This window comes from Balaenoptera ricei, chromosome 2, assembly GCF_028023285.1.
Source record: "Balaenoptera ricei isolate mBalRic1 chromosome 2, mBalRic1.hap2, whole genome shotgun sequence".
NCBI lineage: Eukaryota > Metazoa > Chordata > Mammalia > Artiodactyla > Balaenopteridae > Balaenoptera > Balaenoptera ricei.
Window position 1 is genome coordinate 103,107,202 of NC_082640.1, and position 19,602 is coordinate 103,126,803.

The window sequence follows — 19,602 nt, forward strand, 5'->3', positions numbered from 1 at the left end:
AATCAAGACTTCCAAAGTATGCATTTCTTTTCTAACAGGTGATTCCAAGACACTAATTTTATACCTGGGTTCCGAAACATGACAGGCTGTAAGTTGGGCTGGGTATTAGAGCCTCGAAGCTGATGCAAAGGGAGGAGCTGGACAATCTGCCCATTAGGGTGCCTGAACAGGTTCATTCCACTTGGGCTCCTAACAGGCTGCAAGACCATCCGATGTCCCTGAAGTTGTGTGTTTGGGACAGGTCTAAGAGTAGGAGAACCCTGCTGCACTGGAATCAACAACAATCGAGGTCCAGCACGTTTCACTGTGTTAGGAGAGACCTGTGGAGTAGCCACTGGAATCTGAGGAGCATTTTCTGAAAAACAGGAAATGGAAACATAGTATCAGAATTTCCCTTTAATACTTGGGAAAAAATAATTATGACATAGGATCTAACCATGCTACAAATAACTTCTACTTTAAACTACAGAGTTGGTAAAATCCTGTACGTCCATGATACACTACTTACTAGTCTTACGGCTGAGAACGATTTACTTTAAACCTAAGTATTAACCAGACATTGCAGGGCCTTACATTTAGATTGGTAAAAAAGAAAGTATCAATTGTCAAGAGGTGCATTTAAAGAGATAACACTTCTGCCTAATGAAAAACATGGCCTTTTAACCTGGTTCTCATTAAAGTTCAAGATAAAATTCTCTTGTTCAACTTAAAAATTCAGGCTGTTAACACTTAATAGACTTATGACTTAGTTTCACAGGTCTTACTCAAGTAAGAAAAAGTCAAGGACTAAAAATCACAAGGTACTAAAAACTTCTTGGCTTGTAAAATTCACTGATAAATAAGCAAAGCATAAAGATTTGTGGAAATTATTTTTCAGAAGGAAAAAAAAATACATACCCCCAAAAAATGGAATGAAATTAAGAGACATCAAAGAAGCAGGGAAATAAAGCCTGGTTAGGAAGAGGCAAAAGATAGTTTTAAAACAAACAGAAAAAGCAGAAATTTAATGCAGAAGATGTGAATTAAAAGAGATTTCAAAATATTAATAGTACCTAAAGATTCACTTTAATGTTTGGAAGAAAATACTAAGGACATGGAAAAAAATAATATGAGTAATCTACAGATAGGTTTTTGGTTACAGGAATAAAGAGGTAGGAATAACGTAATAGTAAGCATAAATGAAAGTGGTCTAACATTACCATTCAAGTTACTGAACTTCTTTAACATTATTATTTCCAATTACTCCTTTTTTTTTTTTTTTTATTACTCCTTTTTTTTAAACATTATTAAATAAAATTTTTCATCAGTTTGTCACTAAATATAAAAATCAACAAGCCAAACAAAACAAAGATTTTAATATGTGATATTCTATCAGATAGGTACTCTGCCCAAAAAACATATCAAATTTCTAAAACAAAGTGAAGCTCCTAAGATTTACATGACAAATTATATATAGACGATCCATGACTACTTTGAAAACGAAATAAAACACAAAGACCAAACTGTTTATGAAAAAAATAGTGTGCAACTTAAAAAAAATTCATCTATCTTATGTGAATTAAGAAACATGTTAAAAGCATTCTTAATTTCCTGAACATTTCTATTCACATTAAGTTTTAGAGAATGATTCAAAACCAAATTACTCCAAAAGCAGCCTTTAATACATACACTAAATATGTGATTATTTATTAATATGTGTGAGAGGGGAAGAAGGGAAAGACAAAAAGAAGGAAAGTCAAATGAAAAAGTCAGAGTTGTCTAAATCCCCAAGTTGGGATCTACTTTATGAACCTATAACAAAATTATACACTTCCTTAGAAGTTGGCAGTGATTTGAGTCAGCTCCATTTATAAAAGAGCAGGTAAGAAAATCTGTTAACGTTAGTATTTCCTCAGTAGTATTACAGAAGACACTTTTAGGTGGTAGGTGGATATAGAATAACACCATATCACACTATCAGCATTTTAATCTTTTGATTAAAATACAGAAGAAATTACCAGTCTTTGATATTATGTCTTTAATATTATGCCAGCATTTTCTAACTTTCTTCATTAACAGAGAGAGCAAGCCACATGTTAAGAACTTACAGTAGCTGGCTAGTATTTGATACTTTTTATTATTGTTTCAGTGTATTTATTTATGAGGCTACCCTCTATTTCGGCAAGTAATGTTGGTTTCCAATAACAGTAATACTGCTCCTTTTAAAAGTACATTTAAGTGAACAAATGACTGGATTTAAATAAAAATATTATGTCAATTGTATGATAGTACAAATGGGAATCAGAGCAAAATACCTGAATGTATGTTCCAAGTGATTGAAATCTGAGAGACAATGAACTACAAAAGGTAAACTGTTTTACAGTTTCATGACAGAATTAAAAATATAAAGAAAGGTTAGAATCCATGATTTAGAAGACATGACCAGTTAAAATATGACAAGATATGAACCTTGAGATTCAAAAGGAAATCAAAACAGCTTCATCAACAACAATTTTACTTTTGAAATTATGTATTAGCCATTTTTGGTATGTTTGTTTACAGGAAGTAGCAAAAGACAACAAATTTGATACTGTCATCCACTTTTCCTTTCAACAGCACTTCAATTTATAAATCACTTCTTTCCTAAAATATCAAGAGGGATTTGGACCATGCCCCTAAAGAAAAAAATATTTAGTAGGAAAACTATCAGTTACCAAGAGAGAACTGCTGTTGGCTATTTTATTCCCCCTTAAATCCTGCAAAGTCTTTCACACTCTTTTCCACAGTAATTCCTCTTAGACTCTACTAAGAGAACAACTTGCTTTAGCTGGTTGAATTAAGATAGAAAAATTACCAAAGTGTTGAACTATTCCTATTTCAAATTCACTTAAAACTAAGCCAACAAGAGAAAAAATTTCATTTTAACTATAAACTTAACATATAAAATATCAGAGTCCTGAACAAAGAAATATGCCTCCTTCCTTCAATCAGTTTACGTATAGTAATTAAGCAGGAGAATAATGTCAGTAGTATATAGGAGTTGGGCTGATTCATAAATGATTTTTACTAAGAAAGAGGACCTAGAATTTTAATCTTAAGCAAGGAGGAGAGAGAAAGGGCCCTCAGCTTGGCTGCAGCAGAAGCAGAAGCCCTCCAATCTTTTTTAAATATAAAGCAGCAGCCCTCCCACCCCCAAAACAGGGAACAACTACATATGGTTCCCTCCTCAGATATGCACTCCCAACTCTCAGCACACAACAGGTTGCACTTCCTCCTATGCCCACCTTAACGCTGCTCTACTGGCTCAGAGTTCCACTCCCATATGCAGTATCCTTCAGCCAGCATTTCCATTCTAATGTTTTTGAATATCGTTAATCTCCTGAGGAAATCTCTAGCCCCATTAAACCATCTGTCAAGGCTGTTTATCTCTAAAGTACCAGTTACAGGTTTTATTAGCGCTCTGGTTACAAAATTGCATGAATTTTCAGTGATTGTCCTAACCCTATATTTACCACAAGCTCTATTATTTTCAGTGTTCAGTTTTGCAGAATGTAATGATTTTTAGGAATATATGTATCATGTTATAGCAGAAACACCTGATATATCTATAATCCTATCAAAACCACAAAGTTACATAAACAGCTGTCAGTAAACCAGCTTGTAACATCTAGGCCTTACCTGGTCTCTGGCTCACTGGTGGACTCCCATCAATTCCCGAGAGTATAATGGGAACAGAGCTCAGAGATGAAGTTGGTGTGGTCACCATGGAGGAAGATGCAGCTGTGGTCACCACGACTATGGAGGTGGAGGCAGTGGAAGCAACAGGAAGAGTTATGGTTGGAGGAGATGCTACCAAAGACTTAGGAAAAGCAACTGAAGCCACAGGGGTAGTTATCCCAGTCGTTTTGATAAGGTTCACAGTGGCTGTAGACTGGGTAGGTGTTACAAGGGTGCTGGTATTAGTTTCAGAGACCTCAACAACCCCTGCAGTGGGGGCACCAGAAGAATAAGTAGTTTCCTTAGTTCCCACGTCAGAAATAGCAGTCATAGGTGTCACAGCAGTAACATTCTCTAAAAACACTTGAGGGGTGGTAGTAGTGACAGCAGCAGTCACAGGACTGCACACCTGAACTGGCTCAGAAGAAACCACAGGTGTGACGACCATTACTGGAGAAGGTCTGATACTGAACTTCTGTGGCCCTGTTAGGGGTTGGGGTGTGCTAACTCCAGGTATCTTCTGCTGCAGGGCTCCAACTTTACTCATCACAAACTGTGTGAACACACCACCAGGAGAGGGTCGAGCCGCTGCAAATAAAAATTTGCTGGTCAAAAATCTTCAGTTCTCATATTTTATCCTTGTAGTGATTGTGTTTATCAACATTTATTGGGCACCACTGGGTCAATTTCTTACAGGTATTAAGAAATTTCTTACCTGCATTACACATGCCAATTTCCACCCACAGAAATCAAACACACCCCTCCACCCAAACCAAACCTTTAAAATTCTAACTTTAACAAAGGGATTAAAATTGGGTGTTCCTTCTGAAATTCTTTTGGTTATGCAATATAATCAAATTGCCAGGACACTAAAAAGACAGTACAGCAGCACACAACTTCATCATCTAAAACAGATGAAGAGACTGCGCTCCTCCTCATTAGAAAGGACGCCCATACCCTTTCTCTCTGGGTGTGTATTTCTGCCTAGCTTCCAACTTAATAAACTCTTTCTCTGTGTGCTCTCTGAATGAATGAATGAATGAATGAATGAATAAAAACAGATGAAGAAAGTAAGAAGCTGAAATTGTATTCCTAATTCTAATTTTAAAACTTTTTCCCACCACTTCCTCCTGTCCCAGCACCTCCACCTCTTTATTGTTGTCCTTTTACAAGACAGTAAAGTTTTGCATTTTTCTAAAATGTATAAAGACATTTTTTAAAAGAGGACAGGATAAGACTATCTTTTTTTAAAATCACCAATTAAAGCTACTTCTTAAGAAAGAGGTAAAATGGGTTCTTTTTAAGGCAAGGCCTATCCTCCATCTTCATACAACTCCAGCATTTAGCCAGAGATTTCAATTTCCTATTAGAGGAATAAAAATAGAGCAAATGACATTTTTACTTAACATTCCTAAATAGATCTGAAACAACAAAAAGAGGAATCCAATAAACCAACTGCATATACTCTCAATGCTAAAACACAAATGATTTCAAGAAGGTAATTTTTTACAGACTCTAGCACTGCAATGTTAAACAAATGAGGTTTTTACTCATAGAACAGGGATGAATATAATAAAGCACTGTTTCCAAAATTATATTTTACAAGAGCCTTCTACTCTAAGCCTATAACTCAACCCACTTTGATTTTGCTAGCTCCTTGGTTTCATTAAGTTCAAGAAACATACATATGACTGGTACCAAAAACACCAGTCCTCATAGGAAAAATAGTAAATTAGGGGAAGTATTTAAGAATACATCTTCCCTTTTGAAAAACAAAATTAAAAACCTAAGCCTTTTCTACATTAATAAAACCAGTCTAAAAGTCTGGAAATAACTGTAAAACTAACTCGAATTCAGTTCATCTAGTATTGTAGGTCATCAGAAGAGTTACTAAAAAATTTTAAAATTCAGGCAAGATAGACATCAAGAAAAAAATAATGCCAACTTCTATATTTCTCTAAGTTTTACAACCCCTGTATCTGTATCCACTGGCCCAGCACCAGGTCACAACCCTTTGGAAAACATATATACAGTCCAACTTACCAATTGGTCTTTTCGCCGGGACAAATGCCTTCAGATTCTTCCCAGGGCGATTTGTGGTAGTGCTGGAGGAGGATGCCGTTTTGGAAGTGGATGTTGAAGGCAACAGGGTACGTGGTTTCCTGGATGCAGCCACCTTGGCATTGGATGCTACCTTGGAGATGACAGTACTGAGGGTTGAGAGGTCCAGGACTGAGGGTCGCAACCTGCCTGTGATATAAGCAGCTAGCCTATTGGCTGGATGCAATGCCCCCATCTGTCCCAATAGCAACTTAGCCTGCGGGTAACTCTTACCATTAACCTGAAACAAGTGGCAAAGAGAAATTCTGTAAAGATAAAATTCTCTTGCTAACTCATCTCCCTTGACAAGGGTTTCATTTTTACAAGGTTTTAAAGTCTGTTTTTCAGATTTAAAGGGAAAAAGAAATGGACTTTTTCCATTTGGTATAATCTGAGTATTTAGGAGATGAAAAAAATGTCATCTGATACTCTGAACTAATCTCATCTCCTTCATTTTGGTAGTTTGGAAACAGAGAATCTTAGAAACTCATCATACCTGCATCCTAGATATGTGGAAGATACAGTCAAATCTAAGGTACCATCCAATTGTTTTACTTGTCAACATGCAACTTTGGTTAAGCTATTAACAATCATCAGCAAAAAAAATGAGTAACTGTGTTCCATGAAATCTCTCTGACGAGACCACTGGCATGATGAACGCTTCTCATAAGCATCCTTCATATTTGAAAAATATATGGTGAGTCTACTTTAACTTATGAGAAAGCCACTATTACAAATACCTAAGCCACAAAATCACCTTAGTTTTCAATTTTCAAAAAAACTCAACTTTGAAGATAATTGTCTTCATCTTTTGGACAAAACTTGGACTTAAGATAAATGCTAGTTGAAACTCACAGTAATTTTTTAATTTATCAATAAATTGTCAGAAGAAAGTGAATCAATGAATGAGGTAAAGATTTTTCTCTACTGCCTGAGTTGACAGACCACCCCATCTTAGGCATGAGAATCATTTTAAAAAAAAGAAAACAAAAACCTCCCAAGTTTCTTACCCAAGTTCTCTATGTCATATTGCTAAGTGACCAGAGGAGATATCCTTTCCTGTCTCTCTTTTCCATCATTTAAAGGGGTGAGGGAGTGGAGTGAGGTGGGGAAAATTCTACTCTCTAAATTAATAGGGAACTGGTGAGGAGAATAGCTACACCAAGCTTCTCTCTCTTCTAAGACACAAAATTACTCTTTGCTACTTACGTAAAATTGTTATTATTTCCAGAAAGACCAGGAATATCTTTGTCCCATGTTTGATACAAAGAATATGATCTTTCCATCCTAAAGTAAACTTTACTATATAGTTTTCCAGGCTCTGTGGAGTCTGGATCAGATACCCCTATCTGCTCCTTTGGGACTTGCTCTGAACACTACTCAGCAGCTTCCCCAAAGCGTACCTTACTACAGTGGCCTGACTGCTTATGCAGGTTCATATTTTACGGTGGCTTTCTGAGTCCTAGACAGGAGAACACAAAATTTCTATGACTGTATCTGAGGGGCGTCTAGTCTCACTAGAAATGATCTCAGTTAAGTCTCTGTTCTCAAAGTATCAATCAATAAATGAAACAAGGAGAAAACACTCTTCTCATCATTAAGAGTTTAAGAAATACCAACAGAAGCAGTTACATAGCAACTGCAACAGAAAGTTTTTAATTAAGTAGATCAGTCATAACAATGGAACAGTCCTTAGCCCAGAGAAGCAGTTGAGCTAGTAAAGTCAAGTAACCTTAGCAATAAAGTCAGACACTACCCCACATTTGGTACTATGATATAAAAGTGCATTTAATATGTCACTGAACAAAAAGAGAAAAGCTTTTTGACTGTGACTACATTTTACCTCAGAACTTTTCTTTCCAAAGGATTTTCTAATGCCAGTATAATTTTACTAATATACCTGCCTGAATTACTTAACAGCAAGGATATAGATATTTGCCCTACAACAATGATTAGACTGCAAAAACTCTATGAATCAAATAAAGAAAAAATAAGTAAACTGTGGCTCAATTTTTTTTATATTTATGTATTTGAATAACACCATCGTAAATTAAAATTTTCTCCCAAGTTTCCAAACATATACTGCCTATCTTAAAAGTCAGTTTTATTTTACCTTGTTTTATTTTAAAAGCTGTCTGCTAATAATAATCCCAAGAACTAGACTGAATCCCTTACTATCCTTGCTTGACTGTCAAAATATCACTGCAGCCCAGGTAATACAGTTTAAGAGCAACTTTCTTGGAAGACTAGAAAGAAAACTATAAGCCAATACAGTACTCTACGTTTCTGTTTGTAAATGTGCCAAAAATTCACCCTAGGTATGCATCTAACCTAGGCCTATTACAAAAAGAGATAATGATTTTGTCACCCAGTTCCCAGGAAATGTGAAGATAAGTAATATAAGGCCCACAAAGGGTTCTGAAAAATCAAGGTGTTACCTAAGTATAAAAAGGTGCTACATCCAGATTAAAGATAATTCTCACCTGGATAAGCCCAGATGTGCTTGAACTGGGTTTACGTTTATAGGCCACAAGCTTCCCTGCAGGAGAAAGCCCTGCATAAAAGGGCAGACCTTTGCCTCCATGTAATCTCTCCCTCACTGAATCCAGGGCATCTGTCTGCACAGGAGAGATATCATCCATTTTCCCAGGGGATAATGGACCGTCAGGAGTCTCTGATCCAGATTTCTCAGCCATATCATCTTGGTCTTGACATGATGGCATAGAGATTTTCACACGAGAAGAATAAACAGGAGGATTCTTTTCACCCCGGCTCTTTCGCTGAGAAGCCAACTCAATGATGAAGCTGCCCACCTTAAGTGACTGTGGCATGTTGCTATTGATGTGCTGAGATAAGATGCTCAAAATCTTGTTCCGATCCTCCTCCCAGTTGCAGTCTGAGATGATTTCTATCAGTTTGGTGGGACCACCAGGTGACCTCTGATGCACATAGGAGGTAGAAGAGGATTCCCCTTCATTGCAGGAAGACTTCCAGCTTTTTTCTGATAAAGAATTGAAAGATATTTCTGTATCACAGAATTTTGCACTGAACTTTGAAAAATTTTTATTTTTCCTGAGTTATCAGAAAGTGCCAGAGGCATAGAAATTCAGCAGCTGCCCAGTGTCCCATTCCCATGTACTTTCAGTGGTAATTTGACGCTCATAATTTGGGAATTTTCCATGAAAAAAAGATTCCAGAGAATCAGACTATAAAATCTTCACTATTCTGCTCACTGGGCTCTCTTAATAAAAGGGAGTCCCTCTTAAGACTGCTCTAAAAAGCCATTAACTATTACATAAGAAAGTATTACCTTGCAAACAAAGTATATAACCAAGGTTAGGCTTATTTGGCATAGTGTACTTGCTATCCATATAGGCAAAGCAAAGATACTTGCAAGATGCTTTGTAATATGTGATGGGTAGAGTCAACCCTAAAGAACAGCAACAAGAGAGATGGTGTTTGGTTTAAAAAAAAAAAAAAAAGTGTGCTCTATCTCTAGTTTCCACTGCAAATACTTCTGATTTACTTCTGTACCTCTAGATATGATTGCTCCACTTCTACATTTTAGGCAAAACCACTCAAGTGTGTTTATATGCATGGCAACATATTAACTAAATGTATATTCGCTAGCTAGATTTCTATAGCAGAATCTCCCAACCAATGTGCTATAGTTACAGATATGTCAGGATACAGATCCCCTCAGCCTTCAGGGTGGTCATGCTAATAGGTAGCTTCCTCCACTTGCCCCGGTGTGCTAGCAACATTACCATTTTTTGTGTTTATCATGCCATTAAGAAAAAGTTAGGAGGCACTGCTGCTTAAGCATCTGAAGTTTTAAAGAGCAAAACCAAAAACAAATAGTTAACTCCCTAGACACTACCCTTCATCATAGTAATTCTCGCAGTAGCCTTTAGTAGATAAATCAGCGATACTCCTTCCTTTTTCCCTCTGTATTTCTCCAACTGTGGCAACTATTGAGAACCCCAGGGAAAATTTCAGTAGCTAATGATGCCAATATTGCTGAGGTTTTTATATAAAGAAGTTTAAAAAAAAAATCACTGACCTCATCCTAAATGTTTCTTGCGACAACATACCATATCAACACCAACAAACTGTATTTCTTAGAACAGGAGTGATAAACACAGCAAATAATTGGAAAAAAACTTATCTATCATCTCTATTTTTAGCAAAAACTAGAAACAGGGTAGGTAGACATGCTCTGGATTGGTAGCTTTGATTTCCCCCCATTATTAGTATAATCCACACCTATGCAATATAAATACTATCAAATGATAAGACCTAGATTTCATTCTGACCTTGTGATTTATCAGAATCATCCTCCAGGTCACAGGTGATTGGTTTCAAGGGCTGCTGTTCAGAATCCGGCTCCTGACAAAGAGAGTAACGCAGAAAATACTTTAATTCAACACATATTTAATATCAACAGAGACTAGGACATGAGAATTAAATTTCTCAAGGAAGCTTAAAACGGTAGAAAGATTAAAGTGCTCAAAGAACATCTTCACATCCACATGCACAGCTGCATTACTACCATATTATACAACCATAAAAACAAGTAGTCGTGCTGTTTAATGTCCTTGACAGTGACTGAGTTACCAAGAAAGAATTAACATTGCACTTCATAGTGTAATTCTAGTAAAGAAGGAAAAATATTTAATGTTTAATGAAACAAGTTTCAGTTATTTAGAGAATTCACCGATGTGGAAAGATGCATATACTAATAATCACATTAATTAAAACCAAAAATGTTTAAACTTTTAAAAGTTACTCCAACATCAGAAAGAATAATACTTTTAATGACCTTAAGGGAATATTCTCTAGAACACGCATGCAGAGAAACATATATATATAAATTGATATACACATTATGTAAACCTTCTCTGCCCGTTCAGAATTATTCTGATAGTAATGCAAATTCTAATACCAGCAACAGGGAATCGGAAGTTAAAAAGAAAAATCTATGCAATAAGTAATTCACCTTTACACTACAGTTCTCAGGACTAGAATGACATGAGCCCTGCTGCTGAAACGATGGGGATGGTGATGGTGATGGTTGTCTCTGTTCCTCTTGTTTTCGTTCATACACTCGAACTCGGGCACAAGTCATCATACTTTCAAAGTACAAGTAGACTGGATCCTTGTCTTCTTCCCGAATCTGTAAGTTTCATACAACAAAACACTCCAAACACTGGGGAAAAAAGTCTCTGAGACTCCCAAAGGAAAAGGATGTTTAATCTTTGTTTCTATTACAACACTTAAGAAATTTTAATGCAAACTTTAAAGTTAAATAGTACAATTACAGTTTGTATGTGCTGAATCTTGGGGGAGTTAGAAAGGATCTGGTTCTCTTTCAAGAAAATTCAGCACACCAGAGCAGTGCTTCTCAAATTATCTGCAGTGAAGGATAAATTTCTTAATTACCTGTCACACACAGACTGATACTTTTGTAAAATAAATTACTAGAAAAACAAAGGCCAGGTTTTTCAGTATTAGATTTAATAGATAAAAATTTCTCTATCAACTTGTAGCGAAAGTTTCTAAACATCTACTCTCATTTTCTATACTTATTTCATCACAGACTAATAAACAGTTATGGATCGGCACTGTATGAGGCCACACTGAACAGCACTGCACTAAAAGATCTTCTTCAATTTAATGGACTGTAAAGACTGAAATGGATTTATTAATAATCAGAAATGCTTAAGCTATTAACACAAGAGAAGCGTCAGCTCTTTGACCTATCATCTTCACCTGGTCATGCAAATGTTATTTTAAATCTTGAACTTTATTGTATATAAAGAAATTTGCTTTAAAAAGATCACAGTTATTTTTTAAAGCTTCTTCCTAATGCTTTTCTAATAACGTGTACTACATACATCTTAATCACTCAATATTCTATACTACAGGAATAAGAGTACCTTTTGCAAGTCATGTTTAAAAAAAAAAAAAAAGGCCCATCTTTATATGATCCTTCTAAAGAGAGATTTGGCTATCTTTAAGAATTACAGTAATCCTGCACAGGTCCACTTACACACAGCTTTTCGTCAACAGTAAATACTACACTACTTACATGATCCTCGGTTGGCTGAATCCACACATGCAGAATTATGGACACAGAGGGTTAACTGTAACATAATATGCGGACTTTTGACTGCACAGAGGGTCCACACTCTTAACCCCTGTGTTGTTCAAGGGTCAACCATACTACTATTCACTCTACTTTTAATGACATTTTTTTAAGTGCCATCAATTAAACTGACTAAATCAGAAAGGGAGATGGCTTGCAGACATATTACCTGAAAGCACCATGATTCACAGAATACAAACCAAAAATCTAGTTGAAACCCATCATCTTTACAAATGATTTTTGTAACTTTCAATAAAAGATGTTAACACCAAGCTTACCACAGGATTGGGTTTGGGAGTATATGCCCTTGCAGGTTTAATTCCAGTGAGCAGTTTGCCCTTTACAGTAGTAGATAAAACTTCTGGCTGAGGCAACAACAATGGTTTCATAGGCTCAATGACAGAAGGCGTTGGGATATAAACTGGCTCTGGATCTACTTCACCTTCTACTTTCACCCATAATGGGTAATGTCGAACAGGCTGTTCAGGCTCTGTTTCACATATAGCTTAACAAAAAGAAGGGTAAGATTGTTAGATGCCTTTGGCAACAAAAGTTCACTGAGGCATTGCCAAAACAAAATATGCTCCCTGATAAAAAGCACCAACTCATTAAAATAATCAAACAGATGCCCCCTAAGAAAACCTTTAGTTGCCCTCATGCACCTTAATTCATTCATCTATTAACCAAATATTTGTTGAATACCTATTATAAATCAGATACTGTTTTAGACACTAGAGTGAAAACAGCTATGACTAAAACAAAGTTCTTGGGATTCCCTGGTGGCGCAGTGGTTGAGAATCTGCCTGCTAATGCAGGGGACACGGGTTCGAGCCCTGGTCTGGGAAGATCCCACATGCCGTGGAGCAACTAGGCCCGTGAGCCACAATTACTGAGCCTGCGCGTCTGGAGCCTGTGCTCCGCAACAAGAGAGGCCACGATAATGAGAGGCCCACGCACCGCGATGAAGAGTGGCCCCCACTTGCCGCAACTAGAGAAAGCCCTTGCACAGAAACGAAGACCCAACACAGCCATAAATAAATAAAAATAAAAATTAAAACAAAAAAAACAAAGTTCTTGCCTTCACAGAGTTTATAATCCATAGGAGAAAACAAACTAATAAACATATAGTATCAAGTAAAAAGAGCATCATTGAACAATATAGCTGGGTAAATAAGGGATGAAGAGTTAACAGGAGATGCTATTATATTTAACATGGTCAGAAGAGACTTTCTCTAGTATCTTGGAAAGGTAATCATTCTATACTACGCTTTTTAATTTTACAAATAACAAATATTTATTGAACCTTACTATGTACAGACTCTAAGCACTTAATATGTTTTAAATCATGTAACTGTAACAATAGTCCTTGAGGTATTATTATTCCCATTTTGCAGAAGCTGAGGTTCAGGGAAGTCCATCAGTAAGAGGCAAAAGCAGGATCAAACCCAGTCAATCTGGCTCCAGAGCTGTTTCTGTTGCCTTCTGAAGACAAATTCTATTCAAAAGTTAGCCTGAACTCGGCACAGGAGCAAAAATACATTTAATACAAAAGCAATGAAACCTGACTGAGATGAAATCATACTATCAACAAGTTCTACACAAAGGAAAACGTGCATTGATTATTTAACCAAATTAAATGGAGGATCTAGGTTAATAGGCTGCTGGCTTTATTCTTAAAGCAAACTGCCCAATCCCATCAAGAAGACACAGAAGTAAACCTTGTTTTTTGAATTTCAAAGGTCAGTGCTCTGAGAGGATGTAGCTGACTCTGAACCAAAGACCCAAAATCTATGCCTAAAGTCACATAAAATGTGACTACGCAGCAACTGACACTTAGTCAGACACTTAATCTTTTATAACAAAGCAGTATCCAAACCGCTACCAGATTTCATAAGAAGTACATCTGCTCTGAACATTAAGACCCAACTAGTAAAGAACAATTTTGCCCAAAAGTCTCCTAAGGCTAACATCATTCAGAGCATAACCACAAAATACTGAATAAAGGCTTAAAATAGGGAGGAAAAAACCTTCAGAGCTAGAATGTGATTGGGCCAATTAATTAGCTACTTAGCAGTCTCTGTTATCCAACTTTTATAACTTAGCTTATTTATCACAAAATTCACAAAGGCTGGTAAGACCCCAGTATTCATTCATGTATTCAAATATTTAAATGTTCACTATGTATCAGACTTTGTAGATACAGTAATGAACAAAACTGACAAAAACCCCTGCCTTTATGGAGCTTACATTTAAATTGGAGGGAAGAGGGTAAGACAGGCAATAAACAAGACAAATAATGAAAATATGTTGGATTTTGGTAAGTGCTTACGAGAAAAAACAAAGCAGAGAGAAGTAAATAGTATGTTTAGTGAGTATGTATTTTGAGGGGGAGTGTTGCAATTTTTAAAAGGGTAACCAGGGGGACTTCCCTGGCAGTCCAGTGGTTAAGACTTGGCCTTCCAATGCAGGGGGTGCGGGTTTCAATCCCTGGTCAGGGAACTATGATCCCACATGCCTCATGGCCAAAAAAAACCCCAAAACATAGGGCTTCCCTGGTGGCGCAGTGGTTGTGGGTCTGCCTGCCAATGCAGGGGACACAGGTTCGAGCCCTGGTCCGGGAAGATCCCACATGCCGTGAAGCGGCTGAGCCTGTGTGCCACAACTACTGAGCCTGTGCTCTAGAGCCCGCCAACCACAACTACTGAGCCTGTGTGCCACAACTACTGAAGCCCATGTGCCTAGAGCCTGAGGTCTGCAACAAGAGAAGCCACTGCAGTGAGAAGCCCGCGCACCGCAACGAAGATAGCCTCCGCTCGCCTCAACTGGAGAAAGCTGTGCGCAGCAACGAAGACCCAATGCAGCCAAAAATAAATAAATAAATTCATAAAAATCAAAAAACAAAACATAAAACAGAAGCAATATTGTAACAAATAAAGACTTTAAAAAAAAAGGTCCACATCAAAAAAAAACTCTTAAAAGTAATAATAATAGTAATAAAAGGGCAACCAGGGATGACCTTACAATGAAGGTGGTGTATATAGAGCCTCTACCACTCATTTGGTTAAAGCTTTATTGTCTAGCTTTACGAATTATTTCACACACATATTAATTCTACTATAAAAATAAAAGCCTTCAGGCAGGTCAAGTACTATTGTCTTACCTCTCTTAATCATCTTTCAACGATTTTCTAAGCCTCCATAAACTAATGATTATAATAAGTAAAGAACCCTTCTCATCTTTTTTTCTTTTGAAAATAATAGCTCCTAAATATACAATACAATACTTCAGAAGAAACCCTCTTAAAATGTCTGAAAACATCCTAATTCCTCATAGGGAATCAAAGGCAACTCTAAAGTTTCAATTGTGGATAAGAGGGAAAATGGTGGTTCCAATAAATAGGAGAGTTCACAAAACCTAATGAATTGAGTTCTGTTTAGGACATGTAAGACTGGAGTGACAGCAACATAACCAAGTAGGGTAAGAAATAAAAATTAGGACTGCCATTGGCAGAGACTACACCTGAAGCCATGAAAATGGACAGACTCCACACAGGGGCCAAAACAACAGTCCACTTCCTCACACTCCATTAGCCCGCTGTCCACCTGATTCCTTTACACAGCCTGGAATACAGGATAGAGCACTTCTCTGCTCCCCTCACAATACACTAGAGATCCTCGTACCCCTTCATCTGAAACCCATATAAAGGGAGCTAGCAAAGGCAGGATAAGGGGAGAACCAGAGTGGCATATATTCACAGAAACCAAGAACAGAAACCTGTTTCAAGAAAGAATTAATATCCCCTCATTTCTACTCAAATGCCTTCTAAAATACACTATCTTCCCAAGGTTCCCTAGCGTTATCACTCTGTCTTCTGAGTTCTCGATAAGTCTTTTGTTCATGACACTTAAAACATATGGCACTTTTGTTATTGTGGCACTTAAAATTACCATAAATATATATCTACATGTTTACCATATACCTGTTTCATCAAACTGACAGTAACCTCTTACAGACAGACTTAGAAGCTAATTATCTGTATCTTAACTCCTCTCACTCCTAGCAGTGCCCAGCGTACTTGCTCCATAAATGAAGTGTCAGACATGCAAGTCCCAGAAAACTGCTGTGCTAATAATCAGCATACTATATTCATCTCCCTCCTATTTTGAAGACATTTTCAACCTTTTTATTGTGAAATATAATACCCATAAAGTGCAGAAACAATGTATATACACCTTAATACATATTAACAAATACATTGTACAACCATGTAAACACTCTACAGATTAAGAAATGAAATACTGCCATAAACCCCGGAAACCTTTGCATGCTTTTCTCAGTCATAATCCTTCCCACAAGAGACTCACTTAAATGACAGCCACCTCCCTGCTTTCCTTTTTTAACACCAAACATCACACCTAAACATCATAGCTTAATTTTGCCTGCTTTTGGACTATACTACAAAGCTACAGTAATCAAGACAGTATGGTACTGGCACAAAAACAGAAATATAGATCAATGGAACACGATAGAAAGCTCAGAGATAAATCCACACACATATGGTCACCTTATTTTTGATAAAGGAGGCAAGAATATACAATGGAGAAAAGACAGCCTCTTCAATAAGTGGTGCTGGGAAAACTGGACAGCTACATGTAAAAGAATGAAATTAGAACACTCCCTAACACCATACACAAAAATAAACTCAAAATGGATTAAAGACCAAAATGTAAGGCCAGACACTATAAAACTCTTAGAGGAAAACATAGGCAGAACACTCTATGACATAAATCACATCAATATCCTTTTTGACCCGCCTCCTAGAGAAATGGAAATAAAAACAAAAATAAACAAATGGGACCTAATGAAACTTAAAAGCTTTTGCACAGCAAAGGAAAACATAAACAAGAAGAAAAGACAACCCTCAGAATGGGAGAAAATGTTTGCAAATGAAGCAACTGACTAAGGATTAATCTCCAAAATTTCCAAGCAGCTCATGCAGCTCAATATCAAAAAACCAAACAACCCAATCCAAAAATGGGCAGAAGACCTAAATAGACATTTCTCCAAAGAAGATATACAGATTGCCAACAAACACATGAAAAGGATGCTCAACATCACTAATCACTAGAGAAATGCAAATCAAAACTACAATGAGGTATCACCTCACACCAGTCAGAACGGCCATCATCAAAAAATCTACAAACAATAAATGCAGGAGAGGGTGTGGAGAAAAGGGAACCCTCTTGCACTGTTGGTGGGAATGTAAATTGATACAGCCACTATGGAGAACAGTATGGAGGTTCTTTAAAAAACTAAAAATAGAACTACCATACGATCCAGCAATACCACTACTGAGCATATACCCTGAGAAAACCATAATTCAAAAAGAGTCATGTACCACAATGTTCACTGCAGCTCTATTTACAATAGCCAGGACATGGAAGCAACCTAAGTGTCCATCAACAGGTGAATGGATAAAGAAGATGTGGCACATATATACAATGGAATATTACTCAGTCATAAAAAGAAACGAAACTGAGTAATTTGTAGTGAGGTGGATGGACCTAGAGTCTGTCATACAGAGTGAAGTTAAGTCAGAACGAGAAAAATACTGTATGCTAAAACATATATATGGAATCTAAAAAAAAAAAAGTGGCTCTGAAGAACCTAGGAGCAGGACAGGAATAAAGACGCAGACGTAGAGAATGGACATGAGGACATGGGGAGGGGGAAGGGTAAGCTGGGACGAAGTGAGAGAGTGGCATGGACATAAATACACTACCAAATGTAAAATAGATAGCTAGTGGGAAGCAGGCGCATAGCACAGGGAGATCAGCTTGGTGCTTTGTGACCACCTAGAGGGGTGGGATAGGGAGGGTGGGAGGGAGACGCAAGAGGGAGGAGATATGGGGATATATGTATATGTGTAGCTGATTCACTTTGTTATAAAGCAGAAACTAATGCACCATTGTAAAGCAATTATACTCCAATAAAGATGTTAAAAAATATAATAATAATTTTGCCTACTTTTGAAATCTTTAAAGCATAATTACAGAGATGTGTTCTTTGCGTAGCTTTTTTTCTTCTCACACAACATATCTGTAAAATGCATCTATATGCTGTTGCACATAATTCATTTATTTTTACTGTGGTATACTACTCCACTGATTATTCATACTATTATTTATTCATTCTACTGCTATTAGGTATCTGGGTTTGTTTTCAGATTTTAGTTACTCTGAGTCTTGGTGCCATAAACATTGTTGTAGACCGCAGTTCTGCTGGTTACTTAGGAGTCAAACTGCTAGATCAAGGGCATGTGAATCACCAATTTCAGTAGGTACTGTCAAACTACTTTCCAAAGTGGTTATACCAATTTACATTCCCATTAGCAGTGCATGAGAGTTCCCATTTATCAAGAGTTGATATTATCAGAGGATTTTTGTTATAACCATTCTGGCAGGCATGTAGTGGAATCTTGCTGTGGATGTAGTTTGCATTTCCAATTATAAATGAGATGTTCAACATCCCTCCTGGCTATTTCTAGGTCCTTGCATTTTCATATAAATTTTGGAATCAGCTTTTCAAGCTTCACATAAAAAGCTGTCAAGATTTTGATTAGGATTGCAATGAAATTACAGATGAAAAAGAGAAGGAATACCATTACAATATCTGCTTGCTAACAGTTTTTTGGTTTTTTTGGTTTTTTGGTTTTTAATTTAAGAATGGATATTGAGAGGTTTCTGGGGAGATGGTGGAGTAGGCAGCACCGCATATATAACTCCAGATCTGAACAACAACTGTACTGACAGAATCTGTCTGATGTATTTTGAAACTCTGGAGTCTGCTGAAGGCTTACAACTTCCAGGGGAAGACTTGGACAGTAAACTTTGTGTTCAATTTCAGCTCTTGGCACAACAGCAGTTACCCATTCTTCATCCCTCTTGTCACCTGGCAGGCAGCTGGGCATGTGTTCCTGGAGCAGCTTACACACAGTGGGAGCCAGGGTGAGCAGAAAGGACCCTGTCTTCCAAATGTCAGGGATCTCTACTCTGACTGCTGCTTCTGGCAACAGAGGTGCAGACAAAGAGGCAGGAAGCCATTGCTGCTGAAGCTCCCCACACTATCGCAAGGCGTTACCCCTTTGTCTTAAGTAACTTCTAGGGGATTTAAATGGACAGCACCCTTTTCTCCTCTTAATTTTTCACTTTTTCCCCTTTTTGGGAGCCAGACACTAAAGACTAGAATGCTAAAAAAAACCAAAAAACAAAACAACAAAAAACCCAAAACCCTGCATATATGAGGAAAATTAGAAAGTGACTATGCATGCCCAATGAAAGGCTCAGAAAACACCTGAGAATACCTTAAGTTTACACCTCAGGCTGATCCTTGGCACAAAGACAGCCTACAACAATCAAAAAAACAAAACCAATAACAAAACAAACAAACAGAAAACCCTGAGGAAGGAGAATCTGATTTCCAGAGTTACCACATTATTAGACTCAAATGTCCAGTGTTCCACAAAACATCACAAGGCATACAAAGAAACAAGAAAGTATGGCCAATTCAAAGGAAAAAAATAAATCAACAAACTGTCCCTGAAAAGGACCTAATGACAGATATACCAAAGACTTTAAAACAACTGTCTTAAAGATACT

The 19,602-nt window shown here is 37.1% G+C and overlaps 1 protein-coding gene across 20 annotated transcripts in view; it reads right to left on the reverse strand.

Annotated features, from left to right (window-relative positions):
- The window catches only part of MGA (MAX dimerization protein MGA), a 161,372-nt gene that overhangs the window by 17,989 nt on the left and 123,781 nt on the right, over positions 1-19,602 (reverse strand). For 10 of the 20 annotated variants that reach the window (XM_059913543.1, XM_059913542.1, XM_059913541.1 and 7 more), the window contains exons 10-16: positions 12,223-12,449; positions 10,796-10,972; positions 10,113-10,185; positions 8,280-8,797; positions 5,740-6,037; positions 3,658-4,284; positions 65-355 (exon numbers count right to left, since the gene is read on the reverse strand). In XM_059913543.1, the coding sequence (XP_059769526.1) occupies positions 65-355; positions 3,658-4,284; positions 5,740-6,037; positions 8,280-8,797; positions 10,113-10,185; positions 10,796-10,972; positions 12,223-12,449 (2,211 nt within the window). Of the gene's footprint in view, positions 1-64; positions 356-3,657; positions 4,285-5,739; positions 6,038-8,279; positions 8,798-10,112; positions 10,186-10,795; positions 10,973-12,222; positions 12,450-19,602 lie in introns of those variants that run through there. The other 10 variants (XM_059913549.1, XM_059913548.1, XM_059913551.1 and 7 more) reach the window with 9 other exon arrangements.